At 26.4% G+C, this 26,215-nt stretch overlaps 1 protein-coding gene across 1 annotated transcript in view; it reads left to right on the plus strand.

The window, feature by feature from the left end:
• LOC111630503 (dmX-like protein 2) overlaps positions 1–26,215 on the plus strand; it is a 190,820-nt gene that overhangs the window by 65,581 nt on the left and 99,024 nt on the right. Inside the window, exons 17-26 of the mRNA XM_023374610.1 lie at positions 714–857; positions 6,312–6,570; positions 12,103–12,257; positions 15,857–16,002; positions 16,650–16,786; positions 16,959–17,461; positions 19,970–20,258; positions 21,338–21,554; positions 22,873–23,062; positions 23,128–23,415. Of these exons, the coding sequence (XP_023230378.1) occupies positions 714–857; positions 6,312–6,570; positions 12,103–12,257; positions 15,857–16,002; positions 16,650–16,786; positions 16,959–17,461; positions 19,970–20,258; positions 21,338–21,554; positions 22,873–23,062; positions 23,128–23,415 (2,328 nt within the window). The remainder of the gene's footprint in view (positions 1–713; positions 858–6,311; positions 6,571–12,102; positions 12,258–15,856; positions 16,003–16,649; positions 16,787–16,958; positions 17,462–19,969; positions 20,259–21,337; positions 21,555–22,872; positions 23,063–23,127; positions 23,416–26,215) is intronic.

Genomic DNA, 26,215 nt, shown 5'->3' on the forward strand with positions numbered 1-26,215 from the left:
GGATCTGTGGTCGATCAAAACTTGGCAGCTCCATCGTGATAACGCATCCGCCCATTCTGCGCATCTGATTCGGGCTTTCGTCGCCAAACACAACACTCCTGTGGTTCGTCACGCTCTGTACTCTCCCCACATGGCTCTGTGTGACTTTTGGCTTTTTCCCAAGCTGAAAATGCCGCTAAAAGGAACCCAATTTTAGTTGAGAGAAGACATTGTGCGGAATGCGACAGACTTGCTGATGGCCATTCCAAAAGATGCATTCCAGCAGTGTTTCCAGCAATGGCAGGAACGCTGGGAGAAATGTATACACTACCAAGGAGACTACTTTGAATGGGATTAGGGTTTTGTACCTCAAAATCAATAAATGTATTTTTGCCGACCAAAGGTCTGATACTTTTTGAACAGCCCTCGTATGTTTCATTCAAGTAATTTTGCTTGTGAATATTCTGTGTAGTTTTCAATTGAAAATTATTTCCTTATTAATTAAAAAGTACATTTGTTTAATACTGACTTTTCAGTGAAACTTTTTATATAATGAAGCAAATACTGATGATCTTTCTGATACCATGATTTATTGCTTTAATTCTATAGATAAGTTATATATATGTTAAATACTTTATATTTCAGTTATCATTATTAATATAAAATACATTTAATAGTATGAATATTTATTTGTTAATCTCATATACTAATATATTAATACATTTTATTTTCAGGATATGAGTATGTCTAGTAGCACTTCATCAGAATTAGGTTATAGACAATTAAGTTTACATGATACATTTAAAATTGTTAGCCTTCAGTCTGCTGCACATCCAGGTTGCATTATTGAATTGGATGCAATTTCCGATGCAACACATGTAAGTTATTTTTATTATTTTATAGTTAAGCATACTTCCATCATTCTTAAAATGTATTTTCTTACAAAAATTTACAAGCATTTTAATTTTTTTTACTCTTTTATTTATTTTAAAGTATTTTAATAAATTATTTATGTTTTGCACTATTAAAAATTTTAGTATCTTTATTCATAGGAAATTATTTTATTTTTTGAAGAATAAAAACATTTAAGAGTTGTTGATAAATCATAAATAAAAGATATTTAAAATTTATAAATGGCTTTTGTATGTATAAATTTTAATGTAAAAATTTATTATTAATCTATTATATACAGTTTTTTTTGGATTAAAAATGAATTAATTAATATAGTACAGTACAAGATTTTTCCAACCTAATGTTCTTGAAGGGTTAGTTGATTTATCAAAGAAATCAATAAATTATTAGAGGTCAATTGGAATTAATGGACAAAGGATCTTACATCTTTCTTATGGAAAATAGGTTTACAAGAAACTGGCTGAAAATAAAATATGTTGCAATTTACACTCTTTCAACAGAAGCAACTGTCTTTCATAAAAAATACTTTATTCTTTTAACTGCTGTAAGTATTAAGATATTTTAGAGTGAAGTGCAGTACACCATATACTCTAGTATTGTATTAGTGTTTGTATGGTATCTTTACTCTTGTAATTGTACTAAATCATCAAATGAATTGCATTGCAAATGATTTTTAGGAGCAATTTTTTTCTGGCTAAGCCATTTACATACATTTTCATATATTTGTAGGTAGACTTGTCATAAAAGTACTTTATCAACATTGTTGTATATATCTAACATCTTTAGATAACAACAAAATCTCTTCAGCTTCTAGCAAAAAAGAAAAAAAAAGACAGAATACAGAGCAAATCACAAACATTTCTGGAACCTACCTGATTAGAGTTTCTTTCAAATTGGAATGTATAGAAAAGAACATACATGCACTGTCTTCCACTGGCCTTTTCAAAATTTGAACCTGCACATGTGTTCTTTTCTACATTCAAATTCAAAACAAACTGTTTAAACCTTAAGCTGAAATTAGGCAGATTCCAAAAATGTTTGATTTGCTCTGTTGATTTGCTTTTTTTTTTTTGTTAAAAGAAGTTTTATGTGAAGATAGACTTGTCAATTTGAACATGTCTGTGATTCTGATAACATTTCTGGCTAGTTTGTGCAATTCATTCCATAACAGATGTTTCTACTGCAACCTATTTCACAGCTGCAATATCATCAGCAAATCATTTCATGGCCTGTTTTATGAACAAAAATTCAAGTACAGGTCAATTTACAACCATTCTGCAATTGCAACAATTACCACAATATATTCTGTAACTCTTTAAGCAAGCATAACCTTGATGGCATGGGTTTGTAAAAGAATTACAAAGTTGTGGTTGCAGATTAGGAAAAGACTATGGAATGAGTTGCAATTAAACTATTGGCAGTGAAGTGTTATGCAGCTGTGGAAAAGACATTGTTATTGATTCAGATGTAATAATGAAAATCTTGTGCATCATACTTTTGAAAAACCTATAACAAAAAATCTCAGTTTTTGAGCATTTTGTCCAATGGAACTTTTGACCAGGACCTCATAAACAACAAATTTCATAAAATCAATTATATAAGTATAATTCTAAAAGTTAAAATATTTTAGAAAAATTATTTGAGTATAACTCAATCTACACTGACTTTGAAGACAAATTATGACAAGACAGTTAACAAATCAAAAAAGGTATTTATTTATACATTTCCTAATAAATCCATATGCATTTCTCTAGTTAGGCCTCTTCAGTGGATACTGACATTGGATTTTCAGTTAAAATTATATTAAACTAGCTTACCCGTCGCGCATTTCTGCGATCTCAGAAGAAACGAAATTCAAGCAAACTCGTTATGATAAAATAAATTTTCATTTTATCATTTTTATTGAAACTTATTATTATTATTCATTTTCATCAGGAAAATATTTCAAAGTGTCGTTTCAATTTTATTTATTTATTGTAGTGCTTGTGGATACACGATATTTTTTGTTTTTCTGCCTGGTGCGTACACGAATAAATCAGGTTTTCCGACGCATGAACAGGCCTCANAGCTTCCTTCAGGAGATACACTAGAAAGAAAATTTGATATGCTTATTAGAAATTGGCATCAAAATCCTGATATACTTTTTAGTATTCATCCAATTGATGGAAGTCTACTTGTTTGGTATGTTATAGTAAAATTATTAAAATTTTATTAATTGTGTATGCAGACAATTAATTGAATGCTGTCTAAAAGTGAAGAAATCTTTTATATAGACATATTTTCAGCATATAATGCATTTTTTCAACTTATATAAACCAAGGAAAAAGAACACGTATCAAAGATTTGGAATTTCAAAATGAAGAATTTGTTATTTTATGTAAGAATGTGGACAGTTTTAGTCGTGTATACACGCATGCAGTATTCTGTATACATAAGCAATATAAAAGTAAAAACAATAATGAAATTTAAACATCTTTCTTAGAAAAAGACATAACTTATAATTTCATTTATGCATTATAACATTTATATTCATAATAGTGCATAGTAACTTTATTAACATATTATTTAATTTGTTTATTTTATTAATTCATTTAATTCTACTTATTAACTTAACATGTGAAGAATTTTTATACTTTAATAAAATGGATATTAAATGTGAAAAAATAAATGCAATAACTTTGAAAGAAATTGCAATATTGCTAGATTGAAAGTATGGAGATATGCTAAATTATTTCTTAAACACTATGTTTGACAAAATCTCTTTAAATATTATTCTATTTATAATTTCTTATATATATAAGAAATTATAACATGTCAATGCTTTTATATATATATATATATAAAAGCATTGACATGTTATAATTTCTTTATAACATGTTTTATGTCAAAATAAATTTATATTTTAGAAATGGTTTCAAATATTTGAAAGCAATTTAAATCTAAAATTTCAAAACATTTTGAAATCAGACTTTTAATTGGAAGATGTAAAAATTTTTATATTAGTATTTCTTTTTATTTCCTTTCTATGTACATACTTTTTATCAAAATTCTGTGACATTAAAAGGGCATTAAAAGAAATTTGTTAATAAATATAATTTAGTTATTATGTTAAATTTTAATTAAATATTTGAATAGTTTGTGTAGTATAACACGTTTACTTTGGTATTTATGAAGTATGACACTTTATACTTCTGTAATTTATACATTAATGAAAAGATGTTTCAAAGATAAATGTCTTTAGAATATTTAAACTCATACATTTTTTAAAATACAAATTATACAATTATCTTAAAATTAATTTAAAATGTGTGTCATATGTATTCATTTAATGGAATTATTTTCTATAATATTCTGATGCTGTAATAACATTTCTTTATGTTTCTTCCTGTTGCATTTATTATTAGAAATTTTTGTAGAAAGTACATTTAAAAGGTTTTTAAGCTGTATTCTAGCTTAAATACTAAGCTAGAATACAGCTTAAAACCTTTTAATAGTAACATATACAGTAAATATTTATGTTTTTAAGAAAAAACTAAGTAAGTTTATTATGTCATTATTTTTTTCTTATTGTTTTGTATTTTGCCTAACTTTATAATTTATCCATAGTGATTTTATTTCTTTTTTTCCTCTGGTAGACAAGTATAAAATAATTTTTTATATATTTGTTTTAAATTTATATGCTTATTAGAAATTGGCATCAAAATCCTGATATACTTTTTAGTATTCATCCAATTGATGGAAGTCTACTTGTTTGGTATGTTATAGTAAAATTATTAAAATTTTATTAATTGTGTATGCAGACAATTAATTGAATGCTGTCTAAAAGTGAAGAAATCTTTTATATAGACATATTTTCAGCATATAATGCATTTTTTCAACTTATATAAACCAAGGAAAAAGAACACGNAAATCAGGTTTTCCGACGCATGAACAGGCCTCATACAGTTGTCCAAGTGAGAAGCACGGATCCTTTAAATTTAGCCCACATACTCGCAGAGATTGTTAGAAGTGCGATATTTCCCATTTTTATATATTTTTTTTAATCCTTCATAATTTTGATTACTTAATTGCTCCTTCCGCTCTTCCTTGGCATGTTGTGAAATTTCTGATAGCTGGATAATAAACCGTTTTATTGTAATTTGTCTTTTTAAATTATTTTGAGTCGATATTAAAATTTGGAAAAGGGGGGGATACCTAGATCGATAAAATAGGCGAATTTCTTCCTACAACTTCGGTTGTTGTTCGGGGTACAGTTAAGGTTTTAACTAAGTTCGAGCGAATACGTAATTAGCAAAAAAAAGTTGAAATAAAGTGATTAAACAAAAATTATTACAAATATCGTAAATAACAAATGCATATATAGAGATATTTTTTGAAAGGGGGAAATGGTCTTCACAATTTGAAATCGATCGAACACACTGCTCGAATGCTCGTGTAAACGCGCGCCATCTATCGTAGGATAAATGTACTTTGCAGGAGTGAATTAAAAAACTTTCCAAAGTTTCATGGCAATCGTACTATGCCACAAACCTTCGCTGGAGTATATTAAACAACTTCCCAAAGTTTCACGGCAATCGGNATTTACATCTTTAGTAATTATCAAGTCCTGAATTTTAACATTTCTCTATCAGCCATTACACAGTCTTTTGCCTCTGTTATTTTACACAGTACAGACCTCTCTACAATCTGTTGATCACTTGCAGAACCACCATATGCTTCTGAAACAAAACTTATTAGATCACCTGGACCAGGTGGTGACCACGGGAGAGCTATTATTATTATTATTATAATCAATAAATTTTAAATTGAAAGTATACAGTTTTTTATTAATCTTCAGTAGCATAAAACTGTCCATGGAATTATCTTCAACTTCTATTTTTTTACCAATATGCTATAATAAACTAAAGCTATATTTATTTATGTCTACAATGCTATTTCTATTTGTTTTAATCATCATAATTTTTTTATTTTAATGTTGGATCATAATGTAATCTTTCTCAAGATGGATAAGATAATGTCCCAAAGTTTAGATTGAATTCAATATGTGTAATATTATCAATGCACATAACTGAAAAGAAAACAGAATGAATATAAATGACAAAATTTGCTCATATTCAGATTACAATAGCCTATACTTGTTACTCTGCTGTTATCAAATTTCAAGTTTTCTTAGATATTAAATATAAAATACATCATGATTTCATCAGAAGCATTAAAATGTGAAAAAATATGAATTTTAGAATCAATGAAATATGGTAATTAATTTTTTAATTTCTAAAATAGTTAAAATTACTAGCAGTTTTAATTATATTTTTACTTCTTTATATTGAAAGGAATAAATTAATAAAGTAATGATTTATTTATGATTAAATAAAAATATATATTAAATTTATGTTTCTGAACTTAATATGTAATTTTAGGACTGGAAAAACACTCAGCTATTACATATATTTCAAGAACAATTAATAACAGGATACAAATCACCATTGAAAATGCATGTTGATGATGAAAGCCAAAAAATGGGTTTATTTGAACCTGATCTTCAGGCAGTTGTTGATTTAAGACATAGTTCAGTATTTGAAGAACCATTTTATTTAGTAGTTTTAGAAAAGGAAGAAAATGGAGATTCAGTACTACATATGTGGAGAATATTAATTTCTTCTCAGTTTGGGCAGGATGGTATGATTTCTTTTTATGTCATTTTTTTATAATTTATATTTAATTTTAAAGTTTCTTTTGCTAGTTTATGGAATATTTAGGAATTATAAAGACTATTTAAGTAATAGAATTATGGAATACTGCTTAATTAAGGAAGGAGCCATCAATAGTAAACTTACAAAGGAAGATGTAAATAAGCATCTTGTAGGATAGTCAAACTTTTAGAAAAATTAAATTATGACATTATGAACATTAAACTCTATTAAAAAAGCTTAAATTATGACATTATGAATCAGATAGATTGTTACTTGCCAGATAGATACTTGGAAATGGCTGATTTTCTGTAAAGTTGCAAGAAGACAAACACATTTGATCAATAATCAAGTTTTTTAATGGTTTTACAGATTCTTCATAAACTGATTTCTCATTTTTGTCTATACACACTATAATTTTAAAGAAAATTATATAATCAATACAAGATTTTAATTAATAAACTGTATGTGTCTTTACAGTATTTTCATTTCTTTTATTAATTATTTTTGATACTATGATAATCTCTCTGCTTATTATATATATTTGTAGTTTTTTGTAAATGAAATAGAATCATTATTATTGTTTTCACTCATCACAGTTTGTGTTTTGTAAATAAACATTGTAATAGGGGAAAAGTGATCACATGACACAGGTGTTGTGCATGTGCATATCGATGCGGTTGTAAACAAGGTGCCCCGGTCAAAGGATAGCTTACTTTAAAATAATGAAAAAACGAAAATATTATTTAGAAAGGTTAACAACAATACAATTAAAGGAGGAATTAAAAAAATAGAATGCAAAATTAACTGGTAGGAAAGCCAATGCAATAGAAAAGTAAGTTAATATAATCTATGTCAACATTTTTATCATTAATTATTACATTTAAACATTTATAACATTTATAATTGAATGAAGACCTTACTGTGTATGCTAGTATACATTCTTAATCTTAGAATTTATAAGCAAAAAAAAATAAAAATAGTATAAATGGAAAACTTGAATTAGGCTAAGGTTTAAAATGGAAAAAAAATTATATACAGTATTAATAGAGAGCTAGGCTAACAGTGAAACAAATTAAGCATCTCTGCCAAAATGCATGGTCTAAAATTGCATAACAAAACATATAATTTCACTGCCAAGTTTGGTTACTATTGGATGCATGTCTTGCTTCAAAATCTTGTATGTACGAGCCATTCCTATAATATGTTCAATATGTATTTCTTTTACTAGATATTTTTCTGTCTCAAGATAACAAACTGTTGTTCAGCTATACTTTTCCTCTCATAAAAGTGGGTGTATTTACATCTTTAGTAATTATCAAGTCCTGAATTTTAACATTTCTCTATCTGCCATTACACAGTCTTTTGCCTCTGTTATTTTACACAGTACAGACCTTTCTACAATCTGTTGATCACTTGCAGAACCACCATATGCTTCTGAAACAAAACTTATTAGATCACCTGGTGTGCAACTTACAGCTGCTTTTAATGTACAGTATTATCATTTTTATATGATGACCATGTAGCCTGCTGTGCAACAGAATTTTTTGGTTTGCTTATTTTGCATTCTAGAGAATCAATAACAACTAATATTTGGAAATTTCATTTTAAAATCACTAGGCATGTATATGTCAACAAGAGATCTCTCACTCCATATATCTAACCCTTGCCATTGTAAATACATGAAATTGATCCAACTGATGAAAATATTTTGTACTGTTTCTTCAGATACACTGAACATCCTACTCAACTCAAAATTTGCTGTATTCACTCTTAATTTTATTAAAGTCAAGAACAACTGGTTTGGGACTGTGAGTCTTGCTCATTTAACAGTAAGCTCATTTCTTTCACAATACTAGATTTTTTGAAAACTTGTGACCAGCACTATTAGAACAATGTGGTACACAGCATCACATACTTGGCATTTTTGAAATTTTAAACGAGATACATTTATCCAATAATTATTTTAAGAATTAACAAATGGTACTTGATATGTTTTAACAATCAACAATATCGCTTTGTCTGTTTACAGCTTCATCAATACCAGCGCCATGTGCAGAGGAGATTTCACTTTTTCCCTGTATTTTTGGTAATGTTTCTGAGCTAATATGGATTTGGGAGAAATTTCTTCATATATTTAATGTGTATATTTTGTTCTTTCAACACACAATTATTCATGTTTTTAAGTAGAATTTTATTATTATTTTTTTTATAAAATTATTAATGATTTGCCATTTGTAATTAACTGCTAAATAATAATTTTGCTGTAATTACTGGTATAAATTCTCAAAGCAAAAACTGGTTTTTAACACTACATTCATTTAAATTAACTTTTTACATAATAGAATATTAACTGCAAACTTTCTGTTTGATATTGTGAACTAATTATAAAGCTAGCTAAAGTTAAAAATTATAAAGTTAAAATTGTTCAAATGATTATAGTTGATTTTACTTTGATTTTTGTTAAATCTTTAAATTTTAGATTTTGTAGAGATTGTTTTCAGTTTTAATATATATTCTATTGTATTGCTAATTGATTACTTTTTGTTTGAGATTTTCTTTCATGAAGGTTCTTGTCTCTCTATAACAACTAAGTGATTAATTATTTTGAGAGCAAAAATCAATCAGTAATATATTACTAAAATGTGTTGTTTGATGCTTGTACAACCATCATTTATATATTATTTTACCTGAAACAATCAACTAAACATGCTCAAGAATAAAATGATGACATTTAAATAGATTATGAAATACAGATTCTGCAGTATACATCAAATAATTTACCGTATTTACTCGCATATAAGATTGAGGTTTTTATCCATTTTTCACTGCTTCAAAAACTTAGGTCATCCTATACATGCGAGCGAAGGATTCTTTGCGCTTTTGTATAATTTTTGTAAAGTATGTATTTGCATATTTTACCGGATTCACACCTTCTGGTGTTTAAAAACAAAAGTATTTTATGTGAATCGTTTGAATCTTTCTTGTATATTGCCAGGAGTAAAATTGAATAGTAATAGGAAAAGCAAAGCTTTTGAATTTAATTCCAAATTGAAATTCCAAAATCACACAGAGCCTGATATAAGTTTTAATCCATTCCCACGTGAAAATAGATGGTTATTTGGAAATTCGAAGAAACTCATAAGTGTAATTGATGAAGAGTGAATTCGACTGTTAAGAATTGGCAAAGAAAAGGTTTCCAATTGTCCAGCTTTACATGAACAAATTATGTTGTCAATTTTACAAGATTTTTCCTTTAAGTTTAAAATGCCAGTAAGTTTTGTGGGACAGTGTGTGCATTTACATGCATTTGATATTTTATTTGTGATTAAATGAAATAAAATTAGAATTGTATTGATATTAATAAATCTAATTTTCTTTATTTTGATCTTTAAAGTCACACCTCATCCTATATGCGACATTGTCTAATATTCAAGTAAATACGGTAATTGAAATATTTGGAAATTTAAATGATGTGTAATATGTCTGAGATAATCATGATAGTATGTGATTCGTGAAAGAATTAAGTTAAATAAATGAAAAACGTTTATATGATATAATATAGATATTGTATCAAATAGATAAAGTATGTATTTGAATTTTTAGTTACATATATACATTTGTCAATGATCTGTTTAGATTACAGAATAAATGGATAGTAGAAAATTTAGTAGTATTTTGTGAAAATTTTTAATGATTTTAAGCTAAAGTTCATAACTGTGCAAATTAATACATATTATATTTCTGATTTTGAAGTATACTTGAAAATTACAGAAATATAGTTTATTAGTTATTCTTCATATAAAATCATCACAACAATATTGTATAATTATTAAATTAATAATTTACTTTCCTCTTATAGTCAAATATTAGTATGAACATTAATAAATATATAAGTTTTATTAAGTAACATCTCTTTAATTCGAAAAAAAACTTCCGGTAGACTACCTCACAGCCCATTCAGGTTATAAAACTCCTTTTATTGCTTTTTTTACAGATGCATTTCAAGCCAGGTTAACTTTCTAGCTCCTCTTCAGTGCTACAAAATAAACTTTAATTATAAAATTGACAAAAAACAATGCGAGTAGAAAATATATACAAAACAATAAAAACATCTCTCATAATACCTTAAGAGTTTCCATAGGTTGCAATGGCTTAATTTCACACTTATATGGTACTATTACACTTATACGGTACTTTTAGTCCATTTACAATGCTTTTACCAACATAAAGAATTATATTAAGGGCGTTTATCATGTTATATCGAAAGGATGTACAGCTTGCTACACTAGTAATTATAAATTATGAGATTAAGTAACATTTTACAATAACATTTAAAAAATATATAAATATAAATATACATACAGGTTTCTTATTAATTAAAAGCTTATTATTTTGAAAATATAACAGTATGTGTTGTATATCCTTTTAAGACCATTAAAATACAAAAAGATTTTTGTGACAATGTATAATCCTTACGTTATAATTAACTAACTTATCTTTGCGCCCTCTATTATGTTATACCATTGCTGGTTGATTTGCATACAATTTGACACATTTATTAAATTATCATTATTGTATTTTATTATCTCTGTGTTCTTTGAATTTACATTTATAAATGTCTTTTTCATAGTATAGGACTTTAATATTATTTCTATCTATTTGGCAGTTGCTATTTTTGATATAGTTAAACCAAGGGGAATTATTATGTTTTAGTTTTATGGCAGCTTCATGTTCTTTAATATGTAATTCTAAAGTCCTTCCTGTTTCTCCTATGTATTTTTTCGGATTTTGACAGTTACAATTAATTCCATAAACAATTCCAGTTTTCTTCAATTTATCAGCATTGGTTTTGTGTTTTCCTAGTTTATGAATTTCATGTGAGATTTTATTGGTCAAAGATGGTGCCAAAACTGCATTATCCTTGTTTAAAAGTTTAGAACAGTTATCAAAAATATTAGTTATATAAGGGAAGGTTGTTATTGTAAAATGTTACTTAATCTCATAATTTATAATTACTAGTGTAGCAAGCTGTACATCCTTTCGATATAACACGATAAACGCTTTTAATATAATTCTTTATGTTGGTAAAAGCATTGTAAATGGACTAAAAGTACCGTATAAGTGTAATAGTACCATATAAGTGTGAAATTAAGCCATTGTAACCTATGGAAACTCTTAAGGTATTATGAGAGATGTTTTTATTGTTTTGTATATATTTTCTACTCGCGTTGTTTTTTTGTCAATTTTATAATTAAAGTTTATTTTGTAGCACTGAAGAGGAGCTAGAAAGTTAACCTGGCTCGAAATGCATCTGTAAAAAAGCAATAAAAGGAGTTTTATAACCTGAATGGGCTGTGAGGTGGTCTACCGGAAGTTTTTTTTTGGATTGAAGAGATGTTACTTAATAAACAAATAAACAGCTACCATTAGAAAATTCAGAAAAAAAAAAAATATATATATATATATATAAGTTTTAGTTCAACTTTACATTATTGATTTTATTGCTTATTTATTTCAGACCATGATCCAGAATTACCTTTAATTCCTGAAAGTAATTTAATACAGGATGATATTCATTCAACTCATTCTTCAAGAAGCAATAGTCCTGAACCTGGAAATGATAACATACATTCATCTTTGCATGCTTCTCCACTTCAGATAACAACTACTAAAGTAAGAAATATTGGTGTATATTTATAAATACAGAAAGTAAAATAAATGGGATAGTAAATTTATTTATTTAATTAAACTTAATTGAGTGAATTACATTTATATGAGTGATATTTAAATATTTATTTGCTTTTTTCATATGTTTCTTTACATATAATGCAGTTATTTTCTAAATTAAACATATAAACCAAAAAATTTGTAAAAATATTTAAAATGAAAGTTTTTAATGTTTTAACATGTAATTTGTTTATATTTTTGTAGTATTGCTTATTTAATTAATTTATTTTCGTGTCATTATGACATTACTTCTAATAAATGATTAAATTAAATAATATAATTACTTTTCAAGTTTATTAATTTGTTTAAATATATCTATTTAACTACATATAAATTATTATATATAAATAATAATTGTAGTAATAGACATAATAATAAACAGGACTTGATAAATATGTTCACTTGTTTATTAGTTGAATAGATACTGTAGAGTATATAATACCAGTCAATGAGTAACTTAAGATCAGACAAAACAGAACACTTTTATTTTTATGTTCATTTATAATAATAAAACAGAGTTGTAACTTTCATACAAATTTTTGAGATTACATCAAAGAATTGCATATCATGGTAACTACAATAAGTGTGCACTTGTACAAGTACTGTAGTTATCATGATATACTCTTCTTTCATTTCTCATTTCATTTGATCTTTTGTTTGGTAGTATATATCATGTACATGAAGTCATATGAACTAAAATAGTGTTATATTGGTCAGCAGCTCATACTCCCATTTTTTCATTATTGTATAATATCACACAATATAATGATAATTTTTGCTCATTTTTTCATGATTTTATGGATTTTTTTTATCATTTTTGTGTGTATGTTCATATTCACATTAATTTATTTTTATGATCTTATGATATCTATAAATAAAAATATTTTTTATTAACCAAAAATTTATTCTAGCAGGTGGTGATAGTCAAATCGAGTATCAAAGTCCCTCTGTATTTGATTAATGTGATTTTGATATATGCAGTAGCATTGAGGGATTAATTAACTGCATTAATCAAGAAATATCTGTATATTTTTTCTCTGTATACTATAATCTATCATGAATCATTTTCACTCATTTATTTAAATATTCATTCATTACAAAAACTAAATTGAATTTATTTATAATACAGAAAATATATTCTTTTAATATCATTTACCATTCACTTTTAACAGTCAAAATTATTTAATTATAATTCCAGACTTTTTTCTCTTACAACAGATGAGTAATTAATACCATCTACATTTATTTACATTTTAAAAAAGTTTTGCATTATAAGCTAAAGATTGTATAATTTACAATATAGTAATTTTGAAACTTAATTATCTAATACAAATGTAGAATAATTTTACTATAAAAATTTTAAACTAGAAATTAAGGTGTAACTTACCAAATATTTCACCTTTACTGGCATATTCAGTGACTAGATATATCATACGTTCAGTTTCCATTACCTGCAAAAGTTTATAAAGTACTGTAATTAATAAAATTATAATTTACACCCAAAAAAATAAACAAAACAACCAAACATTAGTTTAGATTTGTAAGTTTTTTAATTTCAAGTTTAGTTTTATCAATTCATTATTTTATCAAAAAAGTTTTATATAATTTTTTACACTTGATAAGCTTATTTATTATATTGATTAGTAAAAAAAATTTTTTTCATAAAACAATCAATCTGGAAGTTCAAAATTTCACTTACTTATTTTATTTCATTTAAAATATATTACAGTTGACCCTCCTATAACACAGTACATACGTTCTGGTTTTTATGAATCCATTTTCTACGAGTCCAGCCAATCACAGCCCAGCATATATGCAGTTTACGGACTACGGCTGTTTGAAAAGTTTCTTCCATAAAATTAATCGATTCTAGACTAATTCGACTCAACATTTCCAAAATACGTATAATTTTTTGGGAATAATCCATATAAACTATGCTATAAACAAAAAATTGTAGGATTACTTACTGAGTGTGCACCGTTCGACTATGCCATTGCTTAAGCTTGTTTTTGTTGTGAGCTTGTCATCGAATGGCGCTCATGTGCTTCCTGATAAATTATTTTTTTTTGCAAAAAATTCACTGAACTTTGGAGACATCATTAATATAAATATAATTTTTATGGACGTTAAATAATAAATGGTTTTTAGTAGGTCCNTCTAGGTTAAAAATTATCACATTCTTTATCCATAAAAAAATATTTCTCATCTTAAATTGTACTATATAGTGAAGTTGAAATCTTCAAATTTTGATTAACAGTTAGTAATATGAATTTATATTATGATTTTGGAAATAAATTTCTTTGTTTTTATTTATTTAGGTCAGCCATTATTCGTTAGTAGTGCTTATAGTGGCCGACTTGCTTGTGCATACAAATGTGGAAGATCATTTATGCGTCCTTCGTCGGAAAATCCCGAAAATCGTTATGTTAACTTATGCATTTCTATATTTGAGTGTGAGTCAACTGGCGGATCAGAGTGGATATTAGAAGACACAATTCGTTTAAAAAATGTTGTTTTGCCACATAAAAAAATGGAAAGTTCTTGGGATCTTGCTGAGTTAGTTGATGTATCTGTTAGAAATAGAAAAACTGTAGATACACTAAGACAAAAATTAACATCCAGTGATGATTTTGAGAATGAACATGGTCCTTCATTACAACATATATTATCTGTTCCTAGTTATACTACACTTCAAACATTACGTCATGTAATTTCTGAACAGGGAAATCAATGTCCTCTTACTCAAAAATCTTTAGTACAGTTAGATTGGGTTTCAACTGAGGATGGTTCTCATGTTCTTACAGTGGCAGTTGGATCAAAAGTAAGTTTAATTTTTAATTACAGTTAAATAATTATGTGGAAGTTAAATAGTTTTCCCAATTTTATAGTAAACCTTGATAAACTAATTATTAGTGTAATTTTGTAGTTTTTCTCAACTTTATTTGAGAAACATTATTATATATTAGCTAAATGTAATTTGGTTATATTCAATTTTTTTATGGAAATAGCTCACAAAATGTTGTAATTACTACTAAATTTTAATGTTGTAATAATTTAAATTATCATTGTTGAACTTTCTTTATAAATGATAAAATTGATTCTCTGAGGTGAAAAGTAAATGCTGGAGGTTACAAATGAAATCCAAACAGAATAATAATAACTGAATTATATATTTTATTTAGTCTATATAAACCTGGTTCCATTACATGTTGTTTTTTTCACTTAACATTGCATTTCCAAGAACCTATTGATGATGATAAATGAGGATTTGCATTGTGTGTGAATATATATATACATATATAAAACAGTATAATTTTTTCACAAAAATTTAATTTTAAATGATAAATTTGCAATCCTAAATGCTATATAAAATTTGTGTATATGTTTTTGTCTATTTTAAAAATGACTTTTAAATAAATTATGCAAATTATATGGCATGAGTCATGTAAAATACAATATTATTTACTAATTTTTAATTATACATATATACTGTATTACTTTTTTAATGTTTTATTTTGTTTTATTTTAAATTTCTTAAAATATAGATATGTCAACAAATTTTACCATTACCATCTGATGTGGAAGTTATTCATGCAACACCTGCAGCAGGACACCTTAGTTCTTCTAACATTTATCCAGCATGTTTTGCTCCATATTTATTATGTACTGCTTGTTCTGATGGAACTGTTAGGTAATAAATATTAGTTACTACTATTTTATGAAATGTTGCAATAAGCTATTCATAATGCCTTAAACCATAATTGCAATAAAGTTAAAATTTTAGTTGAAAACTATATTAATGTAACAAAAATCAATATTAGAAAAATACATATATCATTTTTATTTCGAATATACCAGTAATTATTTTGCTACAATCTGTATAATCATCAGAAAAAATTATCATCAAATTACCAAAATAATATAAATTTAAGCTATTATGTACTTGATTAGTTTGTGCTATGATAATTAGCTAATTTCTCATAATTTTGCAGGAAAAAAAATTACATTAATAGTAATATAAGTGATTGAATGTTTAAAGACTTATAAATGTTTTTAATATAATAACTACTAATAAAATATCGTTAATTTTATTGCATGCCATTGATTATTTTTAAAAGTTTTTCAATGTTTTTTTTCAAACTGTTAATCTATCCTTTTGTTCAAAAATTTTATTTTTATTATTTTATAATATGATGATATTAATTTAGTCTTGAAAAAAATATCAAATTAAATGGTTATTCTTAAACTTTTAGCATTGTATAATATATCTGTTTTATTGATATTAATTTTAATAAACATCATTACTTATAAAATAATAAAGCAAATGTTGATTTTTAGATTTTGGAAATGTGATATTAATAATAAGGAAAATGTAAAAGCAGATTTAAAGAAAGATCATTATGCAAATAAAGAATACACATGGATTGAATGGGAGATGATGCTAAATAGAAAATCTAGTGCTGTTCAAGTTTCAGGTAAGATATTTCTAGGTTAAAAATTATCACATTCTTTATCCATAAAAAAATATTTCTCATCTTAAATTGTACTATATAGTGAAGTTGAAATCTTCAAATTTTGATTAACAGTTAGTAATATGAATTTATATTATGATTTTGGAAATAAATTTCTTTGTTTTTATTTATTTAGGTCAGCCATTATTCGTTAGTAGTGCTTATAGTGGCCGACTTGCTTGTGCATACAAATGTGGAAGATCATTTATGCGTCCTTCGTCGGAAAATCCCGAAAATCGTTATGTTAACTTATGCATTTCTATATTTGAGTGTGAGTCAACTGGCGGATCAGAGTGGATATTAGAAGACACAATTCGTTTAAAAAATGTTGTTTTGCCACATAAAAAAATGGAAAGTTCTTGGGATCTTGCTGAGTTAGTTGATGTATCTGTTAGAAATAGAAAAACTGTAGATACACTAAGACAAAAATTAACATCCAGTGATGATTTTGAGAATGAACATGGTCCTTCATTACAACATATATTATCTGTTCCTAGTTATACTACACTTCAAACATTACGTCATGTAATTTCTGAACAGGGAAATCAATGTCCTCTTACTCAAAAATCTTTAGTACAGTTAGATTGGGTTTCAACTGAGGATGGTTCTCATGTTCTTACAGTGGCAGTTGGATCAAAAGTAAGTTTAATTTTTAATTACAGTTAAATAATTATGTGGAAGTTAAATAGTTTTCCCAATTTTATAGTAAACCTTGATAAACTAATTATTAGTGTAATTTTGTAGTTTTTCTCAACTTTATTTGAGAATCATTATTATATATCAGCTAAATGTAATTTGGTTATATTCAATTTTTTTATGGAAATAGCTCACAAAATGTTGTAATTACTACTAAATTTTAATGTTGTAATAATTTAAATTATCATTGTTGAACTTTCTTTATAAATGATAAAATTGATTCTCTGAGGTGAAAAGTAAATGCTGGAGGTTACAAATGAAATCCAAACAGAATAATAATAACTGAATTATATATTTTGTTATTTAGTCTATATAAACCTGGTTCCATTACATGTTGTTTTTTTCACTTAACATTGCATTTCCAAGAACCTATTGATGATGATAAATGAGGATTTGCATTGTGTGTGAATATATATATACATATATAAAACAGTATAATTTTTTCACAAAAATTTAATTTTAAATGATAAATTTGCAATCCTAAATGCTATATAAAATTTGTATATATGTTTTTGTCTATTTTAAAAATGACTTTTAAATAAATTATGCAAATTATATGGCATGAGTCATGTAAAATACAATATTATTTACTAATTTTTAAAAAATTTAGATATTAACAATTTGTATTTCACTCCATGTTCACTCTAAAAATATATCTTTTATGTCATCTGAGTGACAGTTCATACTGAAAATAATTTAATGAATGTGTAAATGAATATTTTCTCATTTAATGGAAATACATTTGCAAGATACAATAGTACAGTGGTACCTCAGGATACGAAATTAATCCGTTCCGAAACTGAGATCGTATCATGAAAATGTCGTAAGGTGGATCATCTTTTCCCAAACGATTACATGTAAAACCAAAGAATTCGTTCCAACGTGAAAAACATACTCAAATTAAAGCCAAGTAATACATTAAAAAAATAACTGTAGTAAGAAAAACAAATGAAAAATGCGAACTAATGTAACGTCGTATGGTGAGTTTTTGTTCGTATCGTGGAGCAAAAATATGTTCGAATTTCATGTCGTATCCTGAAAATTTCGTATGCTGGGGCGTTCGTAACCTGAGGTACCACTGTATATAGTATTTTGAGATTTACATATATAAAAAACACATTTATACAAGCTGAAAAAATTTAGCTTGAAAAACATCTTAATTACTTTTTCAACAACAGTTTTATTTATTTAAACAAATAATTTCAATCCTTTTTATAGGTCTGCATCATGCTTAACATATAAATAAGATTTGAACTGAAAGTTCTAATTAATGTTCTTACAGCATTTTTTAAACAAATTGAAATATGATTTTGAATGCAAACAACTGTATTTTAACTGGATATTAAACATAATATATATGTATGAAATATTACAAAATTTGATTCAGATACTTTGTAAAATGAACCCAATATAAAAAATAAATTACAGTAAAATTATGACTATAAAAAAATACAACTAAAATTTATAAATGCAGTTCCAGCATCTTCAGGCTTCTAACAACTGGCAAAGACAATATCAATAACAGCTTACCTCCAGGAGTATATGCAATTCCAGTTCAGGATGATAGATTTAATCAAAGACCAACATATATAGGTGCAACAAACAGATCATTAATGCAAAGAATAAAAGAACATAAATACAACATTAATAGAAATACACATACTATAGCACTGATCCAAATAGCAAGTGAACCCAGGATGTTGGCATGCTGGGACCATGCAAAACTGATAAAAAGAGTTTTTCAAATGCATAAGCTAAGAACACTAGAAGCATATGAAATATTTTTTGCTTTGAGGTCAGGTCATTGTATTAATAATAACAAAAAGAAACGTTATCAGAATCCTGGTAATCACTGGTGAATTACCAGTGATTACCAGGTAATTCACCAGTCAATGTGGCAATCAAATGTGGCAAATTACGACAATGTGGCAATCAAATGACATATACTCATGTAGTAGACACTGAGTATATCAGGCTTACAAGCTGTCTTAAGCTACAACCCTTCTTTTTTTTACTTTATTTTATAATTTTACTTTTTTTTCTCTCCCTTTTTTGTTGTATTTTTATTATATTTGTAATTTTACTGTAATTTATTTTATTATATTGGTTTCATTTTACAATGAATTTATCTCGTAATTGAATTTTGTAATATTTTATTCATATATATCATGTTTAGTATCCAGTTAAAATACACAGCTGTTTGTGTTTGAAATTCTATTTTAATTTGTTAAAAATATTCTGTAATAATGTTAATTGAAACTTTCAGTTTGAATCATCTTGTGTATTTATTAAACCTGATACAGACCTATGAAAAGGGTCAAAAATGATTGTTTAAATAAATTAAAGTGTTCTGAAAAAGTATATAAGGTGTTGTTCAAGACATATATATATATATATATATATTGATCAAATAGTAATAAACTAAATTTGTAATTATTTAATTCTTTTTAGGTTTTATTATTTACACCTGTATCAACAGATATAGCACAAGCAAATGTTCAAGCAATGAAAGCATCAAAATCAGCTAGTCGTCCTCTTCTTAAACAAGCTTCTTCTATGGTGGCACCTCTGTTACATGCTGAAGAGATTAGATGGATGCGTATCCGAACAACTCATTTAAAAACTGCCGATGGTTTATTACCTCTTCCAATGCAGATCTCATGGGTTCGAGATGGTATTTTGGTAGTTGGAATGGATAATGAAATGCACATATATAGTCAGTGGAAACCCATTTGTGATGGTATATATTTCTTTAGTTTATCAAAATGTAATTTAATTATTATTTTAGATTCTATCATTTCAGATTCTGTCATAATTATATTATACACAGAATTATCAAAAATAATTGTAACTGCATTTTTAAAACATGTTTAGATTGTCATCTCATGATAAATTATCATGAGATGGCATTTAACTATCTATCTCTTGTCAAATTACTTCATATCTAATTCTTAAAATTAGCATTTCTGTAGACTAATAACAGTGGTGTGTCTGGTTTAGCTTTAGTCAAATCAACTCTATAGGGATTGTCAATGGAATGGAAACTTCAGGAAATATTTCCCATCTCAACTATGCCTTTTTTTTTGCATATTAGAGATGGGAAATGAAGAACATCATGCTTTAAAGTTGAGATACTCAATTATAATTCACTTTTATAATTATGGAAATGAAGAATTTTAACTCTGCAGACACTAGCACTGGTGAGATAAATATACTTTACAAATTAAAGCTGTGATGACCATATTTTTATCAGCAGGAGATTGGAAAGAGTTTAAAAGTATTGTTTGATGATGAGAGTCACATTAAATTTATGTTACATATTAAAGGATAAACAAGAATACTATATAGGTATGTTCAAATCATAACAAATGGGGTTATTATCCTCTTCCTGTTCTAATGTGAAATTGATTGTGGGAAAGATTGAGGCTAACTTGTAAAAAAAAGCTAATAGTTCTTCATTAATTATATTTCAGGCTAACTATTTATCATCTACATAACTTAGGTACAAAAGGGATTAATTATTATTATTATATAAAATCATAGATTTAAGACTATCTTTTATATTACATTAATAATTAATTATAATTTTTAAGTCAAAGATTAATTATCATGAAACAAAAATTATTTATTCAAAGAAAAACAGAATACATTTATTACAGTATCAAAAGAATTAATGATAATATCAATACATATAACGGAAATAATTGGTTAAATTATGTATGCAATTAAATAGGATAATAGTAAAATATAATTAAAACATTTCTCATGATGAAAAAATATAATATTTATATTAAATTATAATTTAATGTCAAATTATAGATGTTGAATCTCAATGCGAAGAAAAAGAAGAAGTAGGAGTGGATAGTAGAAATTTGAAGGAACAAGAACTTTTGTCAAGAGCTCAAGAAGCATCTCAACTTCGTTTACCAGCTACTGCTACAGGGAATTTATCACGTTCAACTTCTTACAATATTCTTACAGCTGGAGTAGAGGGAAAAAAGAAACGAGAAAACCAATCTAAATTTACTTCACCAAGGTATAAAGTTCTATATTGTGTATAATTATATATTCAAATATATAAACATCAATCGAAACCTTATGCATAGCAAATATACACCCACAATTGCCGTTGAGCCCGATTATTTATGGCAATTGTGGGCGTTTATTTAATTATATATTCATTTGGAATATTATACAAATTGTTCATAAAATTCCTAAAATGAAAATTTCTTATTAATTCTTATACCACAGTATTTAATTCCAAAGGTAAATACATTTATTCAAATATATGATGCAATTTATCACATAGGAGGTAGAACTTTTCTAATCTCAATAATATGTATGGTACATGAACTTATGTCTGCTGAAAACGTGTAACATCCTCTACCAGAGAATGCCATTCCTTTTTTATGTAGTCACCATACCTGTCATACATGCATGCCATCATTGGATAAGTTGATGAATTTCATCGGCAAAAAAAAATCAGGTATCTTCTCCCAGCATCAGCAATGCACATATACTTGCAACTCCACACCACTNGATGAGGTGTGACTTTAGAGATCAAAATAAAGAAAATTAGCTTTATTAATACAATTCTAATTTTATTTCATTTAATCACAAAATATTATCAAATGCACGTATTAAAGCAAACAACCATGTTTGCTTTAATATGTGATGAATGGAAAACAAAACCAAAACATTATAGTGCACATGACCGGAAAAAGTTTATTTTTAATGATTCAGAATGTGCTAATGTTCATTAAAAATAACAATTTAACTAATATAAAATAATACATTTATAATCATTGCTAAGTGACCTGTATTTCATTGTTTTTATAAATAACAAGAAATTATTTTCTGCGAATGAATGAGATGTAATGCAGTTTTTAATTGATGGATATAGGATTAAACCAATAAACAAAGGGGTGTGTGTCTTAATTTGTTTACAGTAGGTGCCAACTTACAATAAATAGACTATAGACCTATAATAACAGCATGAAGTATACACGGTTCACAAAAATTATTGCAAAAAAACACAGAGTCTTTTGTTCGCATGTATAGGACAATCTAGGTTTTTGAAGCAGTCAAAAATGAATAAAAACCTTATCTTATGTGTGAGTAAATACAGTATTTTGGAATAGGAACTTTGTTAGAATTTTAAATATTCAAAGTTTAATAAAAATAAAAATCAATAAATTATAAAGAAGAATTTATTAATAATTGTCAATGATAAGTATTGTAAGATATTATTTAATCAAGTTTTTTTACAACTGAAAGATACAAATATAGAATAACACAAATTTGAATTTTATTTCAAATACAACTATAACCATTTATATTTATTAATATTTCAGAGATAGTGTTGCAAGTTTGGGATCCCTTCCTGATTTTGGAATATTTGAAGCTAGTCGATTAGCTTGTCCTGTGCTTCCTCAATATCATCCAAAACAACTCATGGAAATGATGAGTTTTGGCAAAATAAGAAGAGTTAAAGCAATTTTAAATCATTTAGTTCGTTGTTTATCTGGGACTGAAAATATTAAGGTATATGTTTTTTTTAGTTAAAATGTTTCAAGTATAAAAAGTGACAGATTATTTTATGAATTTAGAAAACTTACCTTCAAGTTCCTGAAAGTATAGATAGAGAGAGTGATTCTGAAAGTGGAGTGCGTTCATGGTCTCGATCAAGAGCTTTATCTATGGCTGCAACAGCATCCCCCAATACACACAGTCCTTTAGATCCACAAGGATCAATTTCTGTTTTTCCTGAAGAAGTACAACTAGATTATGTTGAAATTCAATCAATACCACCACTGCCTTTATATATTCTTCTTGCTGCTGATAAAGAAACACATGGTTCTACTCCATCTAATATAGAAACCAATAAATCACATAAGGTATTTACAAAAATTTTAAATTCTTTAATATTTTTATACTATACTTTCCACAGGATAAAGAAGAAAGCCACATTACTTGCATGTTGGTCTCTCCACTACAAAATCAGTTGATTCATATCAAACTATTTTTGGTTTTGTGTAGCAAACTAGTTTGGAAGAATGATTATTCAAAGTTCATATATTTTGCTTTAATTCTTCTATCTACCATACTTTTCTTGAAGCATAAATAAATTTTTAATTACAGATAACAGATCTTAACCCAATACACCAGAATCAGTTTTATAAACTGAAGGTCTGATCTTTCTTTCCTTCTTTTTGATATGGATCTTTTACATTGTTTTGCCACAACAGACATATCATGCTGTAAAATTAACCCACAGTAAATAGTGTCCTCTCTGCTTATGATTTGCCACTGATGACCATGTTATGATTTGGCAATGATTTTCAATCTGAAAACTTTTCTGTACAATTTTTAATTTATTCAAAGTGTATTGAGTTTTTTCTTAAAAACAGGGCCAGAGCCAGGCTTAGACAAAGTTGACAATTACAAATATCTAAAGCCCAGATCTGAAAGAAGTCCATAAGTTAAGAAAGCACATTAATTAACCCATAAGTTAATTTGTTAACTTTTACTTCTTTATATTTAAATTGGAATTTTTTTAATAAACAAAGTGAATATTCCCTAAATCAACGAGTTTTCAGGTTTTCATTTACTATGAATACTTGTATAGTATAGATAGAACCAAGTATCAAATTGTATAATATCAGCAGAATACGTTATTGTATCATCTCTTTCATTACGTTAATAATCATATATTATTATTATTATTTATTACAGCACATTATCAGACTTTCAATCTCTCTCAATTCAGGATAATCACTAAAAAAAGCTATATCTTGAACATTTCTAAAATATGTCCATTAAAAAATTATGTTGAAGTAAACAAATTTGTGACACAATTAAAGGTTTTACATACTTGTCAAGATTATTTTTCTTCTTCTCAAATTCCGAAGATTCTTTCGTAAAAGGAAACCCATTAAACCTTCTCAAGTTCTTCCTAATTTCAATTCCCTGTTTGAAAATAAAAACAAAGTTACTGGATTTATTTTGCTAATAGTTGCCTTTGAATAAGAGATAGTTATAAATTAGTACACTTTATTAAAAAAAAAAAAACAGTATAAAAAAACAGTTTAAAAAAAAAATATTTTAGCTGCCAAAGTTTTGACTGTTTAAGGTTCTTTCAAAAAATTTTATCTTAAATTCTGTTATATCTATGCAAGCAAGAGTTATTTCTACCAGACTCATTATCAACTTAAACATTAGTTTATGCTAATTGTATAATGGACACCTTAAAATCATAAATTCTAAATAAACCAACAATGAGTTTGCTCACTTTCCTGGCAANTAACTTGTGCATATTTATAAAAATGTTTTTTGTCACTATTAAATTTATGTAATTTTGGACAATGAACTGTAGTTTTTGATTTTAACTGACTCATAAAGTTTGAGTTTTGCTATGAATGCTTTTATGTTTTGAGAACAGTCTGTGATCAATTTGTTTTCACCTTGAAGCTGCTTATTAAGTTCATTTAATTTCATTGTAATATTAGTAAGGAAACATAAATTCAAAAATCACTGTCATCATATAATTTAGGAACATTCTGGTCCTTTTCATTTATAAAAATTCAAATTTCTTCTCTCAATTTCCAAAATTTTTTAAAGCATTTTTCTACTAATTAATTAGCAGAGATAGCTAAACAGAATAACTGTATTAAAAATGACTGCCAGATCAAAAAAAAGAAAACCAGTAACTAACGGTCATCCAATTTTGAAATGACCTACAGAACATAACTGTTACATGAAGCGCCCCTTGGTGACTGACTATAATCAAATAACTTGCACAGTAAAACAAATTAAACCCATTAACAATCTAAACACGGAATGATTTGAAATTTTAAATCTATATGCACGTGTAAATGTGTAATTCTAATTGAAATTTTATTAGGCTTATTTCCAAAGAATTTAAAGAAAACAATAAAATTTCTTATTATATATTGGAAACACAGAAGACCATTGTAACTTAAGAATGTATATATTGCTTGACATTTATTACATATATGGTAAATTTAAGGAAAAATAATTTCATTATACTAAAACACCAATTTAAAAATATTTGTTATTGTAAACATACTGATTAAATACATATATATACAGTATGTACTGCACCTACATATATATTATATGTAATACATTTGAAGCTTTGTTAAAAAATATTTAATACTGTTTTAATTTCTGATTGTACATAATAAGGTGTTATACATCATATTAATGTATTTAACTATACATGTGATATTTCATTGTAATAAAAATCTATACAAGATAATTACTGTTTTAAAAGGGCTGCACAAAAACATTGAGTGGGTCACCTGCAGGCTGCACAAAAACATCGAGTGGGCTGCCTGCAGGCTGTGGGTTGGACAATGCTGGTCTAGACTTCAGTCAAGACATTTTACATTTCACTGTTATATCAAATTCTTCACCCTGTTTTGATGCAATGTAAACAATTATTGTTACAAGCCTAGAAATCATCTAAAAGAATAAAAGAATGTGTCAATATTGTCATTTTAATTAGGAATTAAATATTATTACTTAATATGAATGGTCAAAAAAGCTTATATTATTATAATTATATTTGAAAAAGAAAATTTGAATTTTGCAGAAAAACTATATATATATAGTTTTTCTAACTATATATATTATATATAACTATATATAGTTATAAAACATCATGACATTTTT

The sequence above is a fragment of the Centruroides sculpturatus genome, unplaced genomic scaffold (genome assembly GCF_000671375.1).
Source record: "Centruroides sculpturatus isolate CEXI.00-Female unplaced genomic scaffold, Cexi_2.0 scaffold576, whole genome shotgun sequence".
Lineage (NCBI taxonomy): Eukaryota > Metazoa > Arthropoda > Arachnida > Scorpiones > Buthidae > Centruroides > Centruroides sculpturatus.